Source organism: Oncorhynchus tshawytscha, linkage group LG15 (assembly GCF_018296145.1).
Source record: "Oncorhynchus tshawytscha isolate Ot180627B linkage group LG15, Otsh_v2.0, whole genome shotgun sequence".
Taxonomy (NCBI): domain Eukaryota; kingdom Metazoa; phylum Chordata; class Actinopteri; order Salmoniformes; family Salmonidae; genus Oncorhynchus; species Oncorhynchus tshawytscha.
This window is the reverse complement of record NC_056443.1, coordinates 11,552,706-11,569,815: the sequence shown is the minus strand read 5'-3', so window position 1 is coordinate 11,569,815 and position 17,110 is coordinate 11,552,706. Positions and strand designations below refer to the sequence as shown.

Here is a 17,110-nt window from a genome sequence, read left to right as displayed (position 1 = left end):
GTAGCTACGTCATTTACGTCATTTATTTGACGTCTGTTGGCTTGGCTCCAGCATCTTTGTGTCACGCGCTGTACCTGTCAACTCAACTGAAGCATCATTATAATCGGCTACTTCATGAGAAAGTTTCACTAGTAGCTAGCTAGCTATGTTTCATAAAAACTCAACAACGGTCACCTCTTTTATACTGCTAGATACATTTCAAAAGTGCTGATAAAATACATGGCCTAATAGAGTTCATTTTTTCTGTCTGATTTTACTTGACAAAATGAATTGGGTCGGTGGTTCAAGGTAAGTTTGACAGCTATCTAGCTAACGTTAGCTTGCTAAACTAACGTTAGCACTTTTACATATGTGCTTTTTGACAGTGGGTGGAACGAGTTTTAGAAAACCTTGTTAGCAAATATTCAACATTAACTTTCTCTTTCTTTGACAAATAACATTAGGACTGTAACATAACTGTTACTATTTAACAAAAGTATTCTACTGACCCCCTTTAAAAAAAACATTATATTGACCCCCTTTTAAATAGCAATTTTAACTTGATTTTCCATTATAAATATTCAGGAACCGGTTTATGATGAGAAATGACATGAAAAAGCAGAGGGTAAGTTAAACCCACAGTGGCCTTAAATAAGGTCCCATATTGTATACATTATAATACAGTATACACTACCTTTCAAAAGTTTAGAGTCACTTAGAAACAGACGCCTCTCAAGTTGTCAACTGGCAGCTTCATTAAATAGTAACTTACTCGCAAATTACCAGCGTGAAGAGGTGACTCCGGGATGCTGGCCTTCTAGGCAGAGTTCCTCAGTCCAGTGTCTGTGTTCTTTTGCCCATCTTAATCTTTTATTTTTATTGGCCAGTCTGATATATGGCTTTTTCTTTGCAACTCTGCCTAGAAGGCCAGCATCCCGGAGTCGCCTCTTCACTGTTGACGTTGAGACTGGTGTTTTATGGGTGCCAGTTGAGGACTTGTGAGCTGTCTGTTTCTCAAACTAGACACTCCTCCCGGGGCCTCCCACTCCTCTTTCTATTCTGGTTAGGGCCAGTTTGCGCTGTTCTGTGAAGGGAGTAGTACACAGCGTTGTACAAGATCTTCAGTTTCTTGGCAATTTCTCACATGGAATAACCTTCATTTCTCAGAACAAGAGTAGACTGATGAGTTTCAGAAGAAAGTTATTTGTTTCTGGCCATTTTGAGCCTGTAATCAAACCCACAAATGCTGATGCTCCAGATATTAAACTAGTCTAAAGAAGGCCCGTTTTATTGCTTCTTTAATGAGTACAACAGTTGTCAGCTGTGCTAACATAATTGCAAAATGGTTTTCTACTGATCAATTGGCCTTTTAAAAGGATAAACTTGGATTAGCTAACACAACGTGCCTTTGGAATACAGGAGTGATGGTTGCTGATAATGGGCCTCTATATGCCTATGTAGATATTCCATAAAAAATCTGCCGTTTCCAGCTACAATAGTCATTTACAACATTAACAATGTCTACACTGTATTTCTGATCAATTAGATGTTATTTTAATGGACAAAAAATGTGCTTTTCTTTCAAAAATAAGGACATTTCTAAGTGACCCCAAACTTTTGAACGGTAGTGTATGTGACATGATAATACATATGCCAACATTTTATCAGGAATTCTTTGAAAAGAAAAAAATGCAGAGAAAGATGAAAACCTTAGGAATACCAACCTCTCCTAAAGGAGCCACTTCTGGAAGTATGGACCTAGTGACTTTATTCATAGTAAACCAGATTGCTGCAAAGAAAGAAAACAATGGTGAGTTCAGAAAGGAATCTATAGATTATGGATAAATGCTAATAACATTGAAAAAGGATCCCACGCACCCACAACAATAACTTTGTTTGTTCCAGATCAGCCAAAGATAACTCACATCACTGATGATAAAGGAGGACCCAAGTCGATGAGGGAGGGGCCCCTGGAGTTACCCATGAGCCCTTGCTCACCATCACGGCTTTCCCTTGTGGAGAGCCAGCCTTTGTACAGGTATCGGTTATATATATCAAATCAAATGTATTTATAAAGCCCTTCTTACATCAGCTGATATTTTAAAGTGCTTTACAGAAACCCAGCCTAAAACCCCAAACAGCAAGCAATGCAGGTGTAGAGGCACGTGGCTAGGAAAAACTCCCTAGAAAGGCCAGAACCTAGGAAGAAACCTAGAGAGGAACCAGGCTATGAGGGGTGGCCAGTCCTCTTCTGGCTGTGCCGGGTGGAGATTATAACAGAACATGGCCAAGATGTTCAAATGTTCATAGATGACCAGCAGGGTCAAACAATAATAATCACAGTGGTTGTTGAGGCTGCAACAGGTCAGCACCTCAGGTGTAAATGTCAGTTGGCTTTTCATAGCCGATCATTCAGAATATTTCTACCGCTTCTGCTGTCTCTAGAGAGTTGAAAACAGCAGGTCTGGGACAAGGTAGCATGTCCGGTGAAGAGGTCAAGGTTCAATAGCCGCAGGCAGAACAATTGAAACTGGAGTAGCAGCACGACCAGGTGGACTGGGGACAGCAAGGAGTCATCAGGCCAGGTAGTCCCGAGGCATGGTCCTAGGGCTCAGGTCATGAGAGAGAGAAAAAGAGAATTAGAGAGAGCATACTTAAATTCACACAGGACACCAGATAAGACAGAAGAAATACTCCAGATATAACAGACTGACCTAACCCCCCGACACATAAACTACTGCAGCATATATACTGGAGGCTGAGACAGGAGGGGTCGGGAGACACTGTGGCCCCATCCAACGATACCCCCGGACAGGGCCAAACAGGCAGAATATAATCCCACCCACTTTGCCAAAGCACAGCCCCCACACCACTAGAGGGATATCTTCAACCACCAACTTACCATCCTGAGACATGGCCGAGTACAGCCCACAAAGTTCTCCGCCACAGCACAACCCAAGGAAGGGCGCCAACCCAGACAGGAAGATCACATCAAGCAATTATAGAATCATTTTAGGAGGAAAAGTGAAACAGTTACTCATCTTTAATGACATTCAAGTATTTGTAGTAACGGTAGTGTACTACTCATGTATTTTAGTGTCCAGACTGCTAGAAAGAGAAAGCACTGCATTCCTAATGGATTCAAGTGTAGACAGGTCAGTCGGCATTTACTCACACTGATTCATCTTTTCTGACAACACAAATACATCACCTTACTTCACTAGTACTCTTTTGATCATATTTCTGAAAATACAGATACAGTAAGCTTTATGGAAATGTTGACTCAACCTTGTGACATTTGGCTGGTTCATTGTTTGTTGCTCTCAGCTCTCACCAGTGCTGGAGTCGAACATGTCAGACACCAGTACGTCAGACTACCAGCAACGCATCCAGGACACCCTGAGCCCCTTCTGCTCGGCATCGTCGTCAGTCTCCTCCTCAGGGGCAGGCCTGTTCTCCCTCCAGCACATAGCACAGGTCCAGCCACAGCTACACTGCTCCCCTAGAACCCCATGGGATACCTCCACCTCAGAGAAACTACAGGTATTCATTCAAATACAGTCATAGTAACAGTATTCCTTCATTTGGAATGGATTTAACCCCACCTCTACCCCACAAACACATGAAACAAAGACAAATGAATGTGCATTCATTCCACTGTACTAACAGTTTTGTAAAGTAAAGAAAAAAATATAACTGAAACCTAATGGATATTTGATTTTGTAGTTTAGACCTTTCTCTCAGCCAGGAGGGAGGAGAGAGTGTTCCCCGTGGGCCACAGGACCAAGTGGACCCAAACAGCAGCTGAACATGACCCCCACTGTGTCCAGAGTACTGTTTGGAGGCACAGAGCCTGAGTGAGTACTGAACTGAAATATCAAAGATGTGTTTTTACCTGATATGCAGGAAATGTTGATTTTATTTATCCATCTTCTGTTCATACATTATTGAGATTGACAACCCCCCCTGAACTGATATTATTTTATCCTGATTTCCATTGCTGTATTGATTACATCTGTGAAGACAGATGTATTAGTTGATATTTCCATAACTTGTGCACTGACGAATGGGGTATGCATCTGCCTACCCAGTAGCACAGACACCAGAGACCATGTCATGCACGCAGTGGGGTTCTCTATCAACCAATCGGAGGGCAAAGACCACACCTTGGAGTTCTCTCTCAAAGATCAGACAATGAAGTTCTCTCTCAACCAAATAGAGAGTGAAGAGCAACACGAGAAAGCACTCTTCAGGGCCTGCAGTAATGAGGAATATGGAAGTGAAGGTACTGTTGCATTCCAAAAGGCACCCTATGCCCTATATAGTGCACTACTTTTGGACAGGGCCCATAGGGCTCTGGTCAGAAATATAGCACTGTAGGTAATAGGGTTCCATTTGCTACGCATACATGTCTAGTGTGCATTATGTAGGCTATTAATCATGTCCCTTCACTAAAACTATGATACATGTTTTTGCATAAAGTTTGCCAATCTCTCTTTATTGACCCGTCAAATGTTTGGGCATACCTACTCATTCCAGGGTTTTTCTTTATTTGTACTATTTTCTACGTTGTAGAATAACGCGAAGATATCAAAACTATGAAATAACACATATGGAATCATGCAGTAACCAAAAAAGTGTTAAACAAATCAAAATATATTTTATATTTAAGATTCTTCGAAGTAGCCACCCTTTGCCTTGATGACAGCTTTGCAAACTCTTGGCATTCTCTCAACCAGCTTCATGGGGTAGTCAGTTGGAATGCATTTCAATTAACGGGTGTGCCCTGTTAAAAGTTCATTTGTGGAATTTCTTTCCTTAATGCTTTTGAGCCAAACAGTTGTGGTGTGACAAGGTGGGGGGGTACAGAAGATTGCCCTATTTGGTAAAAGACTAAGTCCATATTATGGCAAGAACAGCTCAAATAAGCAACAAGAAACAACAGTTCATCATTACTTTAAGACATGAAAGTCAGTCAATCCATAAAATTTCAAGAACTTTTAAAGTTTCTTCAAGTGCAGTCGCAAAAACCATCAAGAGCTATGATGAAAATGGCTCTCATGAGGACCGCCACAGGAAAGGAAGACATGGAGTTCTCAACTGTTGATGATCAAGTTCATTAGTTTTTGCAGGCCGTTAGAAATTGCAGGCCAAATAAATCCTTCACAGAGTTCAAGTAACAGACAAATCTCAACATCAACTGTTCAGAGGAAACTGCGTGAATCCGGCCTTCATGGTTGAATTGCTGCAAAGAAACCACTACTAAAGGAAACCAATAATAAGAAGAGACTTGCTTGGGCCACGAAACATGAGCAATGGACATTAGACCGGTGAAAATCTGTCCTTTGATCTGATGAGTCCAAAGTTGAGATTTTTGGTTCCAACTGCCGTGTCGCAGAGTAGGTGAATGGATGATCTCTGCATGTGTGGTTCCCACCGTGAAGCATGGAGAAGGAGGTGTGATGTTGTGGGGGTGATTTGCTGGTGACACTGTCTGTGATTTATTTAGAATTCAAGGCACACTTAACCAGCATGGCTACCACAGCATTATGCAGCAATACGCCATCATCTGGTCCCATCTGGTTTGCACTTAGTGGGACTATCATTTGTTTTTCAACAGGACAATGACCCAACACACCTCCAGGCTGTGTAAGGGCTATTTCACCAAGAAGGGGAGTGATGGAGTGCTGCATCAGATGACCTGGCCTCCACAATCACCCGACCTCAACCCAATTGAGATGGTTTGGGATGAGTTGGACCACAGAGTGAAGGGAAAGCAGCCAACAAGTGCTCAGCATATGTGGGAACTCCTTCAAGACTGTTGGAAAAGCATTCCAGGTTGTCACGTCTTCTCCCGCTCCTCCCCTCCCATCATTCGACGTCGCCGGTTTACTAACCACCGGTCCTGGCACTCATCATTACGTGCACCTGGCATTCATCATTACGCGTACCTGCTCTTCATCATGAGGCACACCTGGACTCAATCACTTCTCTGATTACCTCCCCTATATCTGTTACTCCCTTAGTTCCATTCCCAAGGCAGTATTGACTATGTGTTTCATGTCTGTACGCTACTCATGTTTCTTGTTTTGCTCCATGTTCCGTTTATTATTAAACTCACCACCTGCACTTGCTTCCCGAATTCCAGCATCCACGTTCCAGAATACTGCCTCACCAAATGGAAGCAGCAGGAAATCAGAGCATCTCCCAGACGGTCGACGAACAGGGATACTTACTTCGTAAACACCACGACCAGCTGGCGCAACTGGGGACGGCTATGGAAGAGGTTCTTTGCAGTCTTCAACGTCTTGAACATGCCCGAGAGGCGTTGCCTTCCACTAGCAGAGGATACTCTTCCACCAGTCGACCCAGCGAGCCAGCACATCAGTCCATTCAGCTGTCCGCCCAGGTCAGCGATGCCCGTTTGTCCCTCCCGGATAAATATGATGGAACCCCATCTAAATGCTGTGGCTTCCTACTCCAGTGCTCCCTCTATTTTGCGTATCAGATGGGAGCCCCCACCACAGAGAGGTCCAAGGTTGCCACGGTTATTTCTCTGCTGACTGGGCGGGCGTTGGAGCGGGCTACGGCCGTCTGGGAGAGAGGAGGAGCTGGCTTCGTAGGGCAGAGAGGGGTGGAGGGGTGAGCGCCTTCTCCTACTTTGGATAAGATGACCAGACCGCTACCGGTTACGCGCTCACCTTTCGGACAGTAGCAGCATCCAGTGGATGGAATGAGCAGGCACTCCGTACACTATTCCAAAGAGGACTGCGCGAGGAGGTCCAAACGGAACTGGCATGTTGTGACGACAGCCTCTCCTTGGACACACTCATCTAATTCGGGAGCCTCGGTACCCACATCGCTTCTCTCCTTCCCTCAGTGAACACTCTGTAGCAGAGCCTGAACCTATGGAGGTAGCGGTCACACACCTCCCCGCGGCAGAGCGACGCAGACGGAGACAGCTGTGGCTCTGTCTCTATTGTGGTCAAGGGCGGCACCAGCTTCAGTAGTGTCCGGTACGTCCCAACTCGGGATCCACAAGCCCAGAGGGACGGTCACGTGATCTTCCACCTCCTGGGGCAGGTGTGAGTATCCCATCTTCACCCGTTTCTGCTAAACCCTTTTAGTGTCGATCACACTAGCTAACTGTCCCTCATGTACTGTTTCTACAACGCTAGTTGATTCCAGTGCCGCTGGGAATTGACCAGATCCTTGCCTCCTCTCTGAACATCCCCTCATACCCGCTCTCCTCACCGTTTCCAGTTCAAGCTCTTGATAAATCGGCCACTAGAATCTGGAACCATCACAGACATCACTCTCACCGTGGAGTCCATTCAACAGGAAAACATCCCTTTCTTCATCACTAGTGCACCAACTCACAAGATCATCCTCGACCTCCCATGTCTCCAACGCCATAACCCCACCATCTCATGGTCAAGGATGAGAATCACGGACTGGTCACCCGAATGCTGGAGGACCTGTTTTCCTGTTGCCTCTCGTGTCGTAGCCCCTGTGGTCTGTGACGTAGATGTGGACATTCGCCAGGCTCTGGTGAGGGAACCCGCTCCCACTACCTGTCCTCCTGAGCGCCTCTACATTCCCATGGGGATAAGGGAGCGAATGATGACCTGGGCACACACAGCTGTCGTCGCTGGACATCTTTAATCACCCGTACAAAAAAAAAGTATTGGTGGCCCACCTTGGCGCAGGACGTTACTCGCTACGTCAACTACTGTTCTGTGTGTGCCCAAAGTAAGTCTCACGGCACTCTCCAGCAGGGAAGCTCCTTCCCATTCCCGTGCCTCAGCGTCCCTGGTCTCATCTATCCTTTGACTTTGTTATCGATCTCCCGTCCTCTGACGGTTTCACCACCCTTCTGGTGATTGTGGACAGATTTTCTAAATCATGCCAGTTTATTCCTGTCTCTGGTCTCCCTTCCTTAATGGCCTTCACGGAGGACATTGTCTCTGACCGTGGCCCCCAATTCATGTCACAGGTATGGAGGGCCTTCATGGAGAATCTGGGGGTCACGGTCAGCCTCACTTCTAGGTACCGGCCTCAGTCCAACGGGCAGGTGGAGAGGATGAACCAGAAGCTGGGGAGGTTCCTGATGAGTCACTGCCAGGACCGGCAGGGGAAGTGGGCCCGATTCCTTCCCTGGGCGGAATATCCACAGAATTCATTACGTCAGTCCTCCACTGGGCTTACTCACTGGCTCCATGGAATCCGAGCCATACCAAGGCCCCTGCTGTGGATGAATGATTCCGGCGCACAGAGGAGGTTTGGAGTGATGCTCATGTGAGGATCCAGCGTGTCGTCAATCGCCAGAAGGAGCAGGCGGATCGCCACCTCAGTGTGGCGCCCATGTTCCATCCTGGTGATCGTCTGGCTTTCCACCAGGAACCTCCCACTCAGCCTGCCCTGTAAGAAGCTGAGTCCCCGGTTTGTGGGGCCGTCCAAAGTTCTCCAGAGGGTTAACGAGGTGACTTATAGGTTACAGCTTCCCAGTGATTACCGTATCTCACCTTCATTTCATGTCTCCCTTCTGGTGGTTCCTGGTCCCCTGGCTGATGCTGTCCCCCTCAACACCCACCCCCCTGGACGTCGAGGGAGGTCCTGCCTATGCCGTCAGATCCCTACTGGACTCCCGACATCTTGGGGGTCGGCACCTGCACTTGCTTCCCGACTCCCAGCGTCCACATTACACAGGGGAAGCTGGTTGAGAGAATGCCAAGAGTGTGCAAAGCTGTCAGCAAGGCAAAGGGTGGCTACTTTGAAGAATCTCAAATATACAATATATTTGGATTTGTTTAACACTTTTTTGATTACTACATGATTCCATATATGTTATTTCAATTTAGAAAATAGTGAAAATAAAGAAAAACCCTTGAATGAGTAGGTGTGTCCAAACTTTTGATTGGTACTGTATGTATGTCAATTCATCCCAGCAGCTAATTTTAAGAAGGGGATGTCTAAGATATATCTCAAGGAGGAAGTACCAACGTCTTCCAGAGATGTGAATGAATCACAGAGCCAAGACCCTGAACCTGATTTTCTGACTCAGGTAATTGCAGGCAGCAGCATTACATCAGGTGTCTAATGCCACCTAGTGGCAGAATTTGAATAATTTCAGAGCTAAACAATGATGACGATAAAATACAGTACCATTTAGCAGACAGTTTTTCTAAAGCTACTACAGTCATGCGTGCAAACATTTTACGTAATGTGGGTTTCGGAAATCGAGCCCACTATCCTGGCGTTGCAAGTACCATGGTCTACCAACTGAGCCACTGAGGACCTGATGAGAGAATGATAGTAGGTAAAGGTAAGGGGAAATGTGTTCATACAGTCAAGGCTAGCCTGTTTCATTGTTACGCCTGTATTCCAACAGGTTTCTAACTGCACTGATGTCAGCTCATGTAAGTTTCCACAGTATATTCAAAATCATCTGCTGTTCACCATCTGTCTGACACTGATGGCTTGAGTCCCAAATGGCACCCTACTCCCTATATAGTGCCAAATTAGGAATTTAATGAGGAATAATAGGGTGTCATTTGGGACGCAACCTGGTAGAGACTTACTTGCAGATCTGTCTTCAGCTTGTCCTGGAAACACTCATCATGGTCCTAAGGAATTCTGCGAATCATCGCCCAGTTACTCTCCAAGAGGTTACTTTAGTTCAGACTCTGATGATGACGTAAGTAAACAACAATTAATACTGTTTACATCTGCTTTGGTTAATATACTGTAAGGGGATGCTTTGATTTGCCATAGATCCCATAGGCCTACCATTACTGACTTGGTAACACTTTACATTTAGTTGCTCTTATAAGTTTGCTTAATTACTGTTTATAACATGTTGTTACATAGTAACTGCTTTGCATTTACATGGTAATATCAACATATTTCTTAGCCTGAGTCCCAGATCTGTTTGTGCTGTCTTGTCAACTCCATTGCTGTCACGTAGCATGACAATGACAGCAATGGAGTTGACAAGACAGCACATACAGATCTGGGACTTAGGCTGCATATTTTCATACTAATCTTTAAATGTCATATCAGGAGGTGGAGGATTATTACCAGTGTCACCAGGGTGGATCCTCACAGTCACACACAGTGAGGTCCTGTAGTGAAGAGTTCCCTATCCTCAGCCAAGGCTCATCACATTGGAACACACAACAACTGGGTCACCCTCAGTCTCAACCCAGACCTTACACCCCACCCACTAGGCCTCAATGCACAGGGAACTGTGGAAACGACCAGAGAGCTTTGGAGAGCTCCGGCTACACTGAGAGACGGTCAGGCTGTGCAGTTACAGATGACACAGATAACGGCCAGGTTAGGGTTATAAGTGATCAGTATGTCCCATCTTGTCCTCTGTCTGAATCACAGTGCTCTGAGATTCACCAACAAAAGATGGAAGCCACCGGAACACGAGAAACACAAACACGAGAAATGGGAACACAGACTGTCACCACCATCACCTCGAAATGTCCAACATCGGACGTTTCAACTCAGTGCAGTTTTGGACTGGAGTGTAAAGAGAACAACCTCATGGACTCTGAATCCCACAAGTCTGCTTACAATGTAATACCGACCCCAACTACCAGAGGGCAGGCAAGTCACAGAGATGAGTCTATGAGACAACAGACACACAGAGCATTATCAGACAGATCCAGGAAGGAGGGAGAAGAGCAAACGCCATGGAGAAAATCAACAGCCAGAGAGCTCAAGGCTGGAACTGGGCACCATCCATCAATCATCCCTTCTAACAAGTGTCGTAACACTAACACTGAGAGTAGAGTGTTTATTCAGAGACCCACTACCTCTATACTAGACGTTCTCACCACCAATGATGTAAAAGGTATAAATAGCAAATGTTTTTAAATGTAATTAACAAATCAGTGTAGCCGATATAGACATATCTATGGCAGATGATTTCCAAATTAATGCAAACAACTTCATATGTGGTGTAATTTGTCATAGATAATCGATTGAATGTAAAGCTAGTGAATGCATGTAACAAGCACACGTTATACTGCAATTATATTTACTCTGATCTGTATATTTATTTTATTTATCTGTTATTTTACCAGGTAAGTTGACTGAGAACACGTTCTTATTTACATCAACGACCTGGGGAATAGTTACAGGGGAGAGGAGGGGGATGAATGAGCCAATCGTAAACTGGGTATTATTAGGTGGCCGTGATGGTTTGAGGGCCAGATTGGGAATTTAGCCAGGACACCGGGGTTAACACCCCTACTCTTACGATGAGTGCCATGGGATCTTTAATGACCTCAGAGTCAGGACACCCGTTAAACGTCCCATCCGAAAGACGGCACCCTACACAGGGCAGTGTCCCCAATATGTTGACATTCTTCCATACAGTTTATTGCAGTTATTTTCTTACGGACCGAGATTCATAAAGGTGTTATTTTTTTGTATTTTCAGTAGTATTTTGAAAATGGATGTTGCTCCCTGATGATGTTTTTCTCTCTTCCATCCAGACTTGAGAGATGAGCAGCTGCAGCATAGAGGACAGGAAGATGAAAGAGAGGTCCTGGAATCTGTTGAGAATGTTCCTCTTAGAGAAGACCTTCCAGATGACAAAGAGGAGAAACGGAGAGAGAGTGCAGAGGAGAGGGAGGAGGTCACTGCTGAGAGCGGAGTTAACAGGCTTTCAGAGGAGGTTGAGACACTTCAGGAAATAGCAGACATTCTGCTCATGCTGAAGCAGAGGAAAAAAGATTAGAGGTGGGAAGGACAGGAGAGTATCCCTTTAAGAGTTGTGGACAATACTATCAACTACATCCCATTACCACAGCATCTGTTTCTGCATATTTAAAGGTTTATAACAATGCCCTTGGGATTCTACATTAAAACGAAAGCCAGACATTGCAAGATAATTAGTTTATTTTTTCCCAATACATATTTAAGTGTTCTAGATTCTCATGAATATATTTACTTTGATAGAATATAAATTCTAGCAAAACATTTACAGCAACAATAATCAAATGTATACTATACAGCACTGGATGCATTTAAAAAAAATCTTCACTAGTTCTTCTTCATAATCTAGAATAGAAACAATGCATTTAATTTGTTTTCACATAGAAACAATTGCACCCGTTCACCATAAACACATTGGATGTCCCCATTTAGGAATTAAAGCAAAGAAGGCAATATAATAATAACACAATGGGTTGTCAAGGGGTTGTTGAGCATTTTTCATAAAATCACAAAACATCAAATAACTTGTTTGACACTATCTCAAGTTTGTTACATGAAGGCAATGTTGTCACCTTTGTGAAGGGGGTGTGCAATAAAGTGTTTTCTCTCTATAAAACAAACTGTGATAATAAAAAAAAGACATATCTTCCAGTGAACCTCCAGTTTAGACTACCTCTAGTATCCTCTCTTTTCTAATCACATTTCTAATCAAATACTCAAATATTGATAATAAATACTTAATAATCCAGTATTGACACTGATGTTCCAATGAAATGTGATCCTTTGAAATGCTGTCATTTCATTTCAGTCTAGAGAAAATCCTATTTGAATTCCCAATAGTAGCTATCTATCTTGTTTTGTCACAGACAATAATACACAGACATATTCTCAGCGCCATTATGTTGACCACTTTCAACCAGTCTGCTACACTCAAATCTATGTGTACTCAAGTACTCAACTAAAAAGGTGTCATCTTACATAGTTTTACAATATATAAAACAACATTAGCAAGTACAATACAGTACTCCTCGACCCTTTAGAACACGAGAACCCCAGCTCTTTCACGTGAAGAGTATGCATTGCAATTTGTACATAAGGCTGTGGAGGAAGACAACGTAAAATGGAGACAAAATAAGACATTCTTTCTGCCATTGTTTTCCCAAAGAACAACTGTGTGTGACATTAACCGACTAAACTGTCCATTTCAATGCATGGTTATTCCCTCAGAGACTGAGGTACAAGCCAATGAATAGTCTAGTCTACATCGATCAATAAAAACATTTGCAACTTCTGAAAGGCTATCATCACGCTGGCTGGCCATATAGTCAACTCCTTCATACATTTCACTTCAGTACAGGCACCGACATCATGGGTAAAATATATTAGAATAAATAGCATAATAATCCATAATAATCCACTAATGAGAAAACAGAGATGGGTCATGTGCTACTATCAACCAACATGATAAAACAAATAGCAAAGCAAGACTGAACATCATCATAGACAGAGAACAGGCTAAGTCCCAAATGGCATGCTATTCCCTTTATATTGCACTACTTTTGACCAAGGCCCATAGGGCTCTGGTTAAAAGTAGTGCACTAGGAATAGGGTGCCGTTTGGGATGCAAAGCCCAGGTGTACTACTAGTGTCTGACACCCCATTTGTGATGCTACAGACAAGCTGAGACAATATTGTTCTGAGTTGTGTTTCATATAGAAAGGCATACTGGTATCAACACTATATTACAATCCCTCTCTCTGATTTTAAAACTTGTAATATCATGGCCATTTTAGTGGACGTTTGGACTCCTACAATAAAGGTTTTGTTGTGAAGAGGTTTTATCTCTAATCATAGGGTTTTTTATGTGAGGGAAAAGGCAATAGTTTTGTTAATTGTTGGTCTGCCTCATATATGGAAATTCATAATAATGCGACATATGAACAGTAAAATGGATGTCTAAATGCTGAGGATAAATTTGAATGTAATGTATGCTTAATACTATTTACATGATGGTTTATAAATCAAAAAGAAGATTCTTATCAAACTATAGAAGTAACTACAACATTACATTGGCAACATCAAATGTGTAAGTAACTTGTGTTATGAATAGCTACCCTGTGTGTGAAAAAGGTGGAGCAATGTAACCTACGTGACTTTGAGGCAAACCAGAGAACAGGACTCAGAGAGGTTGTAGATCAGGGGCTGTATGTAATCAAGCTTCCTGTCCATGTAATATTATTAATTATGATAAAAGGCCAAACTAATCCTAAATCAACACACCTACTCCGAAACACTTGATACATACTTTTTGAGTTGAGAGAACAGGGACAAAATCCAAGGCCAAAGTTACAAACTAGACTGGGACCAGATCTGTGTGCTCTTGCCAACTCCATGGCTGTCATCATCAAGCCATTATTTGGCATGACAATGAGTTGGCATGAAAGCACAAACTGACTGGCACTCAGGCTAGGGCTAATCCACGTCGGAGGCATCGTTATCAGAGAGGTGGTAGTTGCTCCCCTTCACCCTGATGTACTCCACCTGCCGGTCCTCATCAGAGTCTGTGGCCCCGCAGGAGCACAGCTGGTTGTCGAACAGGGACTCAATCTCCTCCAGCCTCCGGCTTTTTGTTTCAGGCAGACAGCCGTAGATGAAGAAGAACCCAAGCAGAGCCAGGCTGGAGTAAAGGAAAAACGCTCCTGGGAAATAACAATAACAACAACTACACAATCAACAACACATCATTTGTCAGTCATTAATAGGGCCTACAGTTTTTCCCTGACTACCGTACGTGACTTGACCAAGAAGGGCCCAGAGGTTTTCCTGTGCTGACAGCAGAGATCAGTTCTAGTCTGCAACAGTGTACAATTCTGTCAAACGCTATCCAGTATCTACTGCACATTATTAAATGACAGGAAGTAATCAAACATGATGAAACTACATTCATTACACATCGAGCCTATCATAAGATATCTCTAGTCTCTCTAGATTAATCAAATGTTCAACAAAGGTCAGATCCTGCAGTAGAAGCATACATGCTGTTCAGGTTGATTGATCAAGGATGTCCTGTAAGTGAGGTATTGATCAGTGCCTACGGTTTGTACCGTAGTAGGTGAGGGACTGGGTCACGTGGAGGAAGATGTGTGTTACCGTAGTAGGTGAGGTTCTGAGCCACATGGAGGAAGGTGAGGGAGACCAGGAAGTTAAACGTCCAGTTGACTCCAGCTGAACAGGCGTTCCCTGTGCTCCGGGCCCACAGGGGGTAAATCTCAGAGTTGATTGTCCACGGCATTGGACCCAAACCTGGAAGTAGAGGGATGACACAGGGCTTACGATAGCTCTACAGTACAGCAACTACCCCCCGCATGCAAACAATGTTGAATCAAGATGTATATACAGTAAGCATACAAATACAGTAAGCATACAAACCTTTAAGCAAGTATACCAAATGACATCAATGCATGGTTAACGCCAAACTTGAAATGAGATCACATTTTCTAATAATGCATTTCTTTAGTTAGTAGCTGCCTTACAGTGAAAGTGAGATACAGCGTAAATTGAATCTCTACATAGATCAGTGTTGCCTCTCACCTGGGGCGAAGAAGGCCAGATAGAGAACAAGACCCAGTAGGACCACCCAGGAGTAGGAGGTGGGACAGTAGTTATAGGCCCAGTACGTATGGACTCTCAGCTGGGTCGAGTTGGAACACCTGGAATAACATGGTACAAGACAGTTATTGTATTGTAGCAACAGTAGTTATGTTATGGATAGAGGGGTACTATGAGTACAGTATTATAGAATAACCACTTCTCCAGCCTTCTTCCACTAACCCCCTCCATCCCCTTCACAAACACACAACAAATAAACCCACACACAGAGCACATTCTATGACTCACCTGCCCCCTGCTGCCCTATGCGCAAACACACTCCCTCCCCTTAGTGCCGCCTGTAGCTCACTTGCCCAGGCTGCCTTCTCAGTGGAGGCTGTATTGACAGATACGTAGCTCACCTGCCCCAGGCTGCCTTCTCAGTGGAGGCTGTATTGACAGGTACACACGAGGAGGCGAACAGAGCTGTGCTGTTCTCACGGTAACAGAAGCCACACCCCGGGTCCAGCATACACGGCTCACACAGCCTGGGATGACAGGAGGATTGGACAGAGATGTCATAAACAGAGACAAGATCCTTGAGGAGGTATAACAGAACACATTTACTCACTGTGAATGGAGAAGATGCTATCTTGAGCTCTTTACTCAGAGATTATTCTCATGTTATCAATGTCTGTGTGAGTACGTACAGTATTTATGTGCATCCATGTGTGGGCATGCGTGAGTGGGTAGTGTGGCGAGCATATGGCAGACCCATTTCATTCACAGAGAGAGTAGCTCTAATGAAAACATTTTTTTTAACAATTCACCTTTATTTAACCAGGTAGATCAGTTGATAACAAGTTCTCATTTACAACTGCGAGCTGGCAAAGATAAAGCAAAGCAACTCGACAAAAACAACAACACAGAGTTACACATAGGATAAACAAATGTACAGTCAATAACACAATAGAAAAATATACACTGCTCAAAAAAATAAAGGGAACACTAAAATAACATGTCCTTGATCTGAATTAATGAAATATTGTTATTAAATACTTTTTTCTTTACATAGTTGAATGTGCTGACAACAAAATCACACAAAAATTATCAATGGAAATCAAATATATCAACCCATGGAGGTCTGGATTTGGATTCACACTCAAAATTAAAGTGGAAAACCACACTACAGGTTGAGTGTGTACAAATTGAGGCTCAGTAGTGTGTGTGGCCTCCACGTGCTTGTATGACCTCCCCTACAACGCCTGGGCATGCTCCTGATGAGGGATCTCCTCCCAGACCTGGACTAAAGCATCCGCCAACTCCTGGACAGTCTGTGGTGTAATGTGGCGTTGGTGGATGGAGCGAGACATGATGTCCCAGATGTGCTCAATTGGATTCAGGTCTGGGGAACGGGCGGGCCAGTCCATAGCATCAATGCCTTCCTCTTGCAGGAACTGCTGACACACTCCAACCACATGAGGTCTAGCATTGTCTTGCATTAGGAGGAACCCAGGGCCAACCGCACCAGCATATGGTCTCACAAGGGGTCTGAGGATCTCATCTCGGTACCTAATGGCAGTCAGGCTACCTCTGGCGAGCACATGGAGGGCTGTGCGGCCCCCCAAAGAAATGCCACCCCACACCATGACTGACCCACCGCCAAACCGGTCATACTGGAGGATGTTGCAGGCAGCAGAACGTTCTCCACGGCGTCTCCAGACTCTGTCACGTCTGTCACATGTGCTCAGTGTGAACCTGCTTTCATCTGTGAATAGCACAGGTCGCCAGTGGCGAATTTGCCAATCTT

General features: G+C 44.1%; 2 protein-coding genes across 4 annotated transcripts in view; one reads left to right on the top strand and one right to left on the bottom strand.

Annotated features, from left to right (window-relative positions):
- The first annotated feature begins 69 nt into the window (after positions 1-69).
- LOC112214415 lies at positions 70-11,886 on the top strand. Of its 3 annotated transcripts, none has more exons than XM_042298157.1 (13): positions 70-288; positions 565-604; positions 1,648-1,789; positions 1,885-2,017; positions 3,077-3,134; positions 3,307-3,522; positions 3,706-3,836; positions 4,074-4,264; positions 8,928-9,043; positions 9,371-9,398; positions 9,579-9,676; positions 10,042-10,843; positions 11,490-11,886. In XM_042298157.1, the coding sequence occupies exons 1-13, from the start codon at positions 266-268 to the stop codon at positions 11,732-11,734; spliced, it is 2,223 nt and encodes a 740-aa protein (XP_042154091.1). In that variant the 5' UTR covers positions 70-265; the 3' UTR covers positions 11,735-11,886. The 3 variants fall into 3 exon arrangements, with proteins under 3 accessions (XP_042154091.1, XP_024228897.2, XP_042154090.1); XM_024373129.2 differs by having other exon boundaries at positions 4,071-4,264; XM_042298156.1 differs by having other exon boundaries at positions 71-288; positions 4,071-4,264; positions 8,931-9,043.
- Positions 11,874-17,110, bottom strand: part of LOC112214414 (proton myo-inositol cotransporter) — a 58,697-nt gene continuing 53,460 nt past the window's right edge. The window contains exons 7-10 of the mRNA XM_024373128.2: positions 15,723-15,848; positions 15,304-15,422; positions 14,863-15,015; positions 11,874-14,411 (exon numbers count right to left, since the gene is read on the bottom strand). Of these exons, the coding sequence (XP_024228896.1) occupies positions 14,185-14,411; positions 14,863-15,015; positions 15,304-15,422; positions 15,723-15,848 (625 nt within the window). The 3' untranslated portion in view covers positions 11,874-14,184. The remainder of the gene's footprint in view (positions 14,412-14,862; positions 15,016-15,303; positions 15,423-15,722; positions 15,849-17,110) is intronic.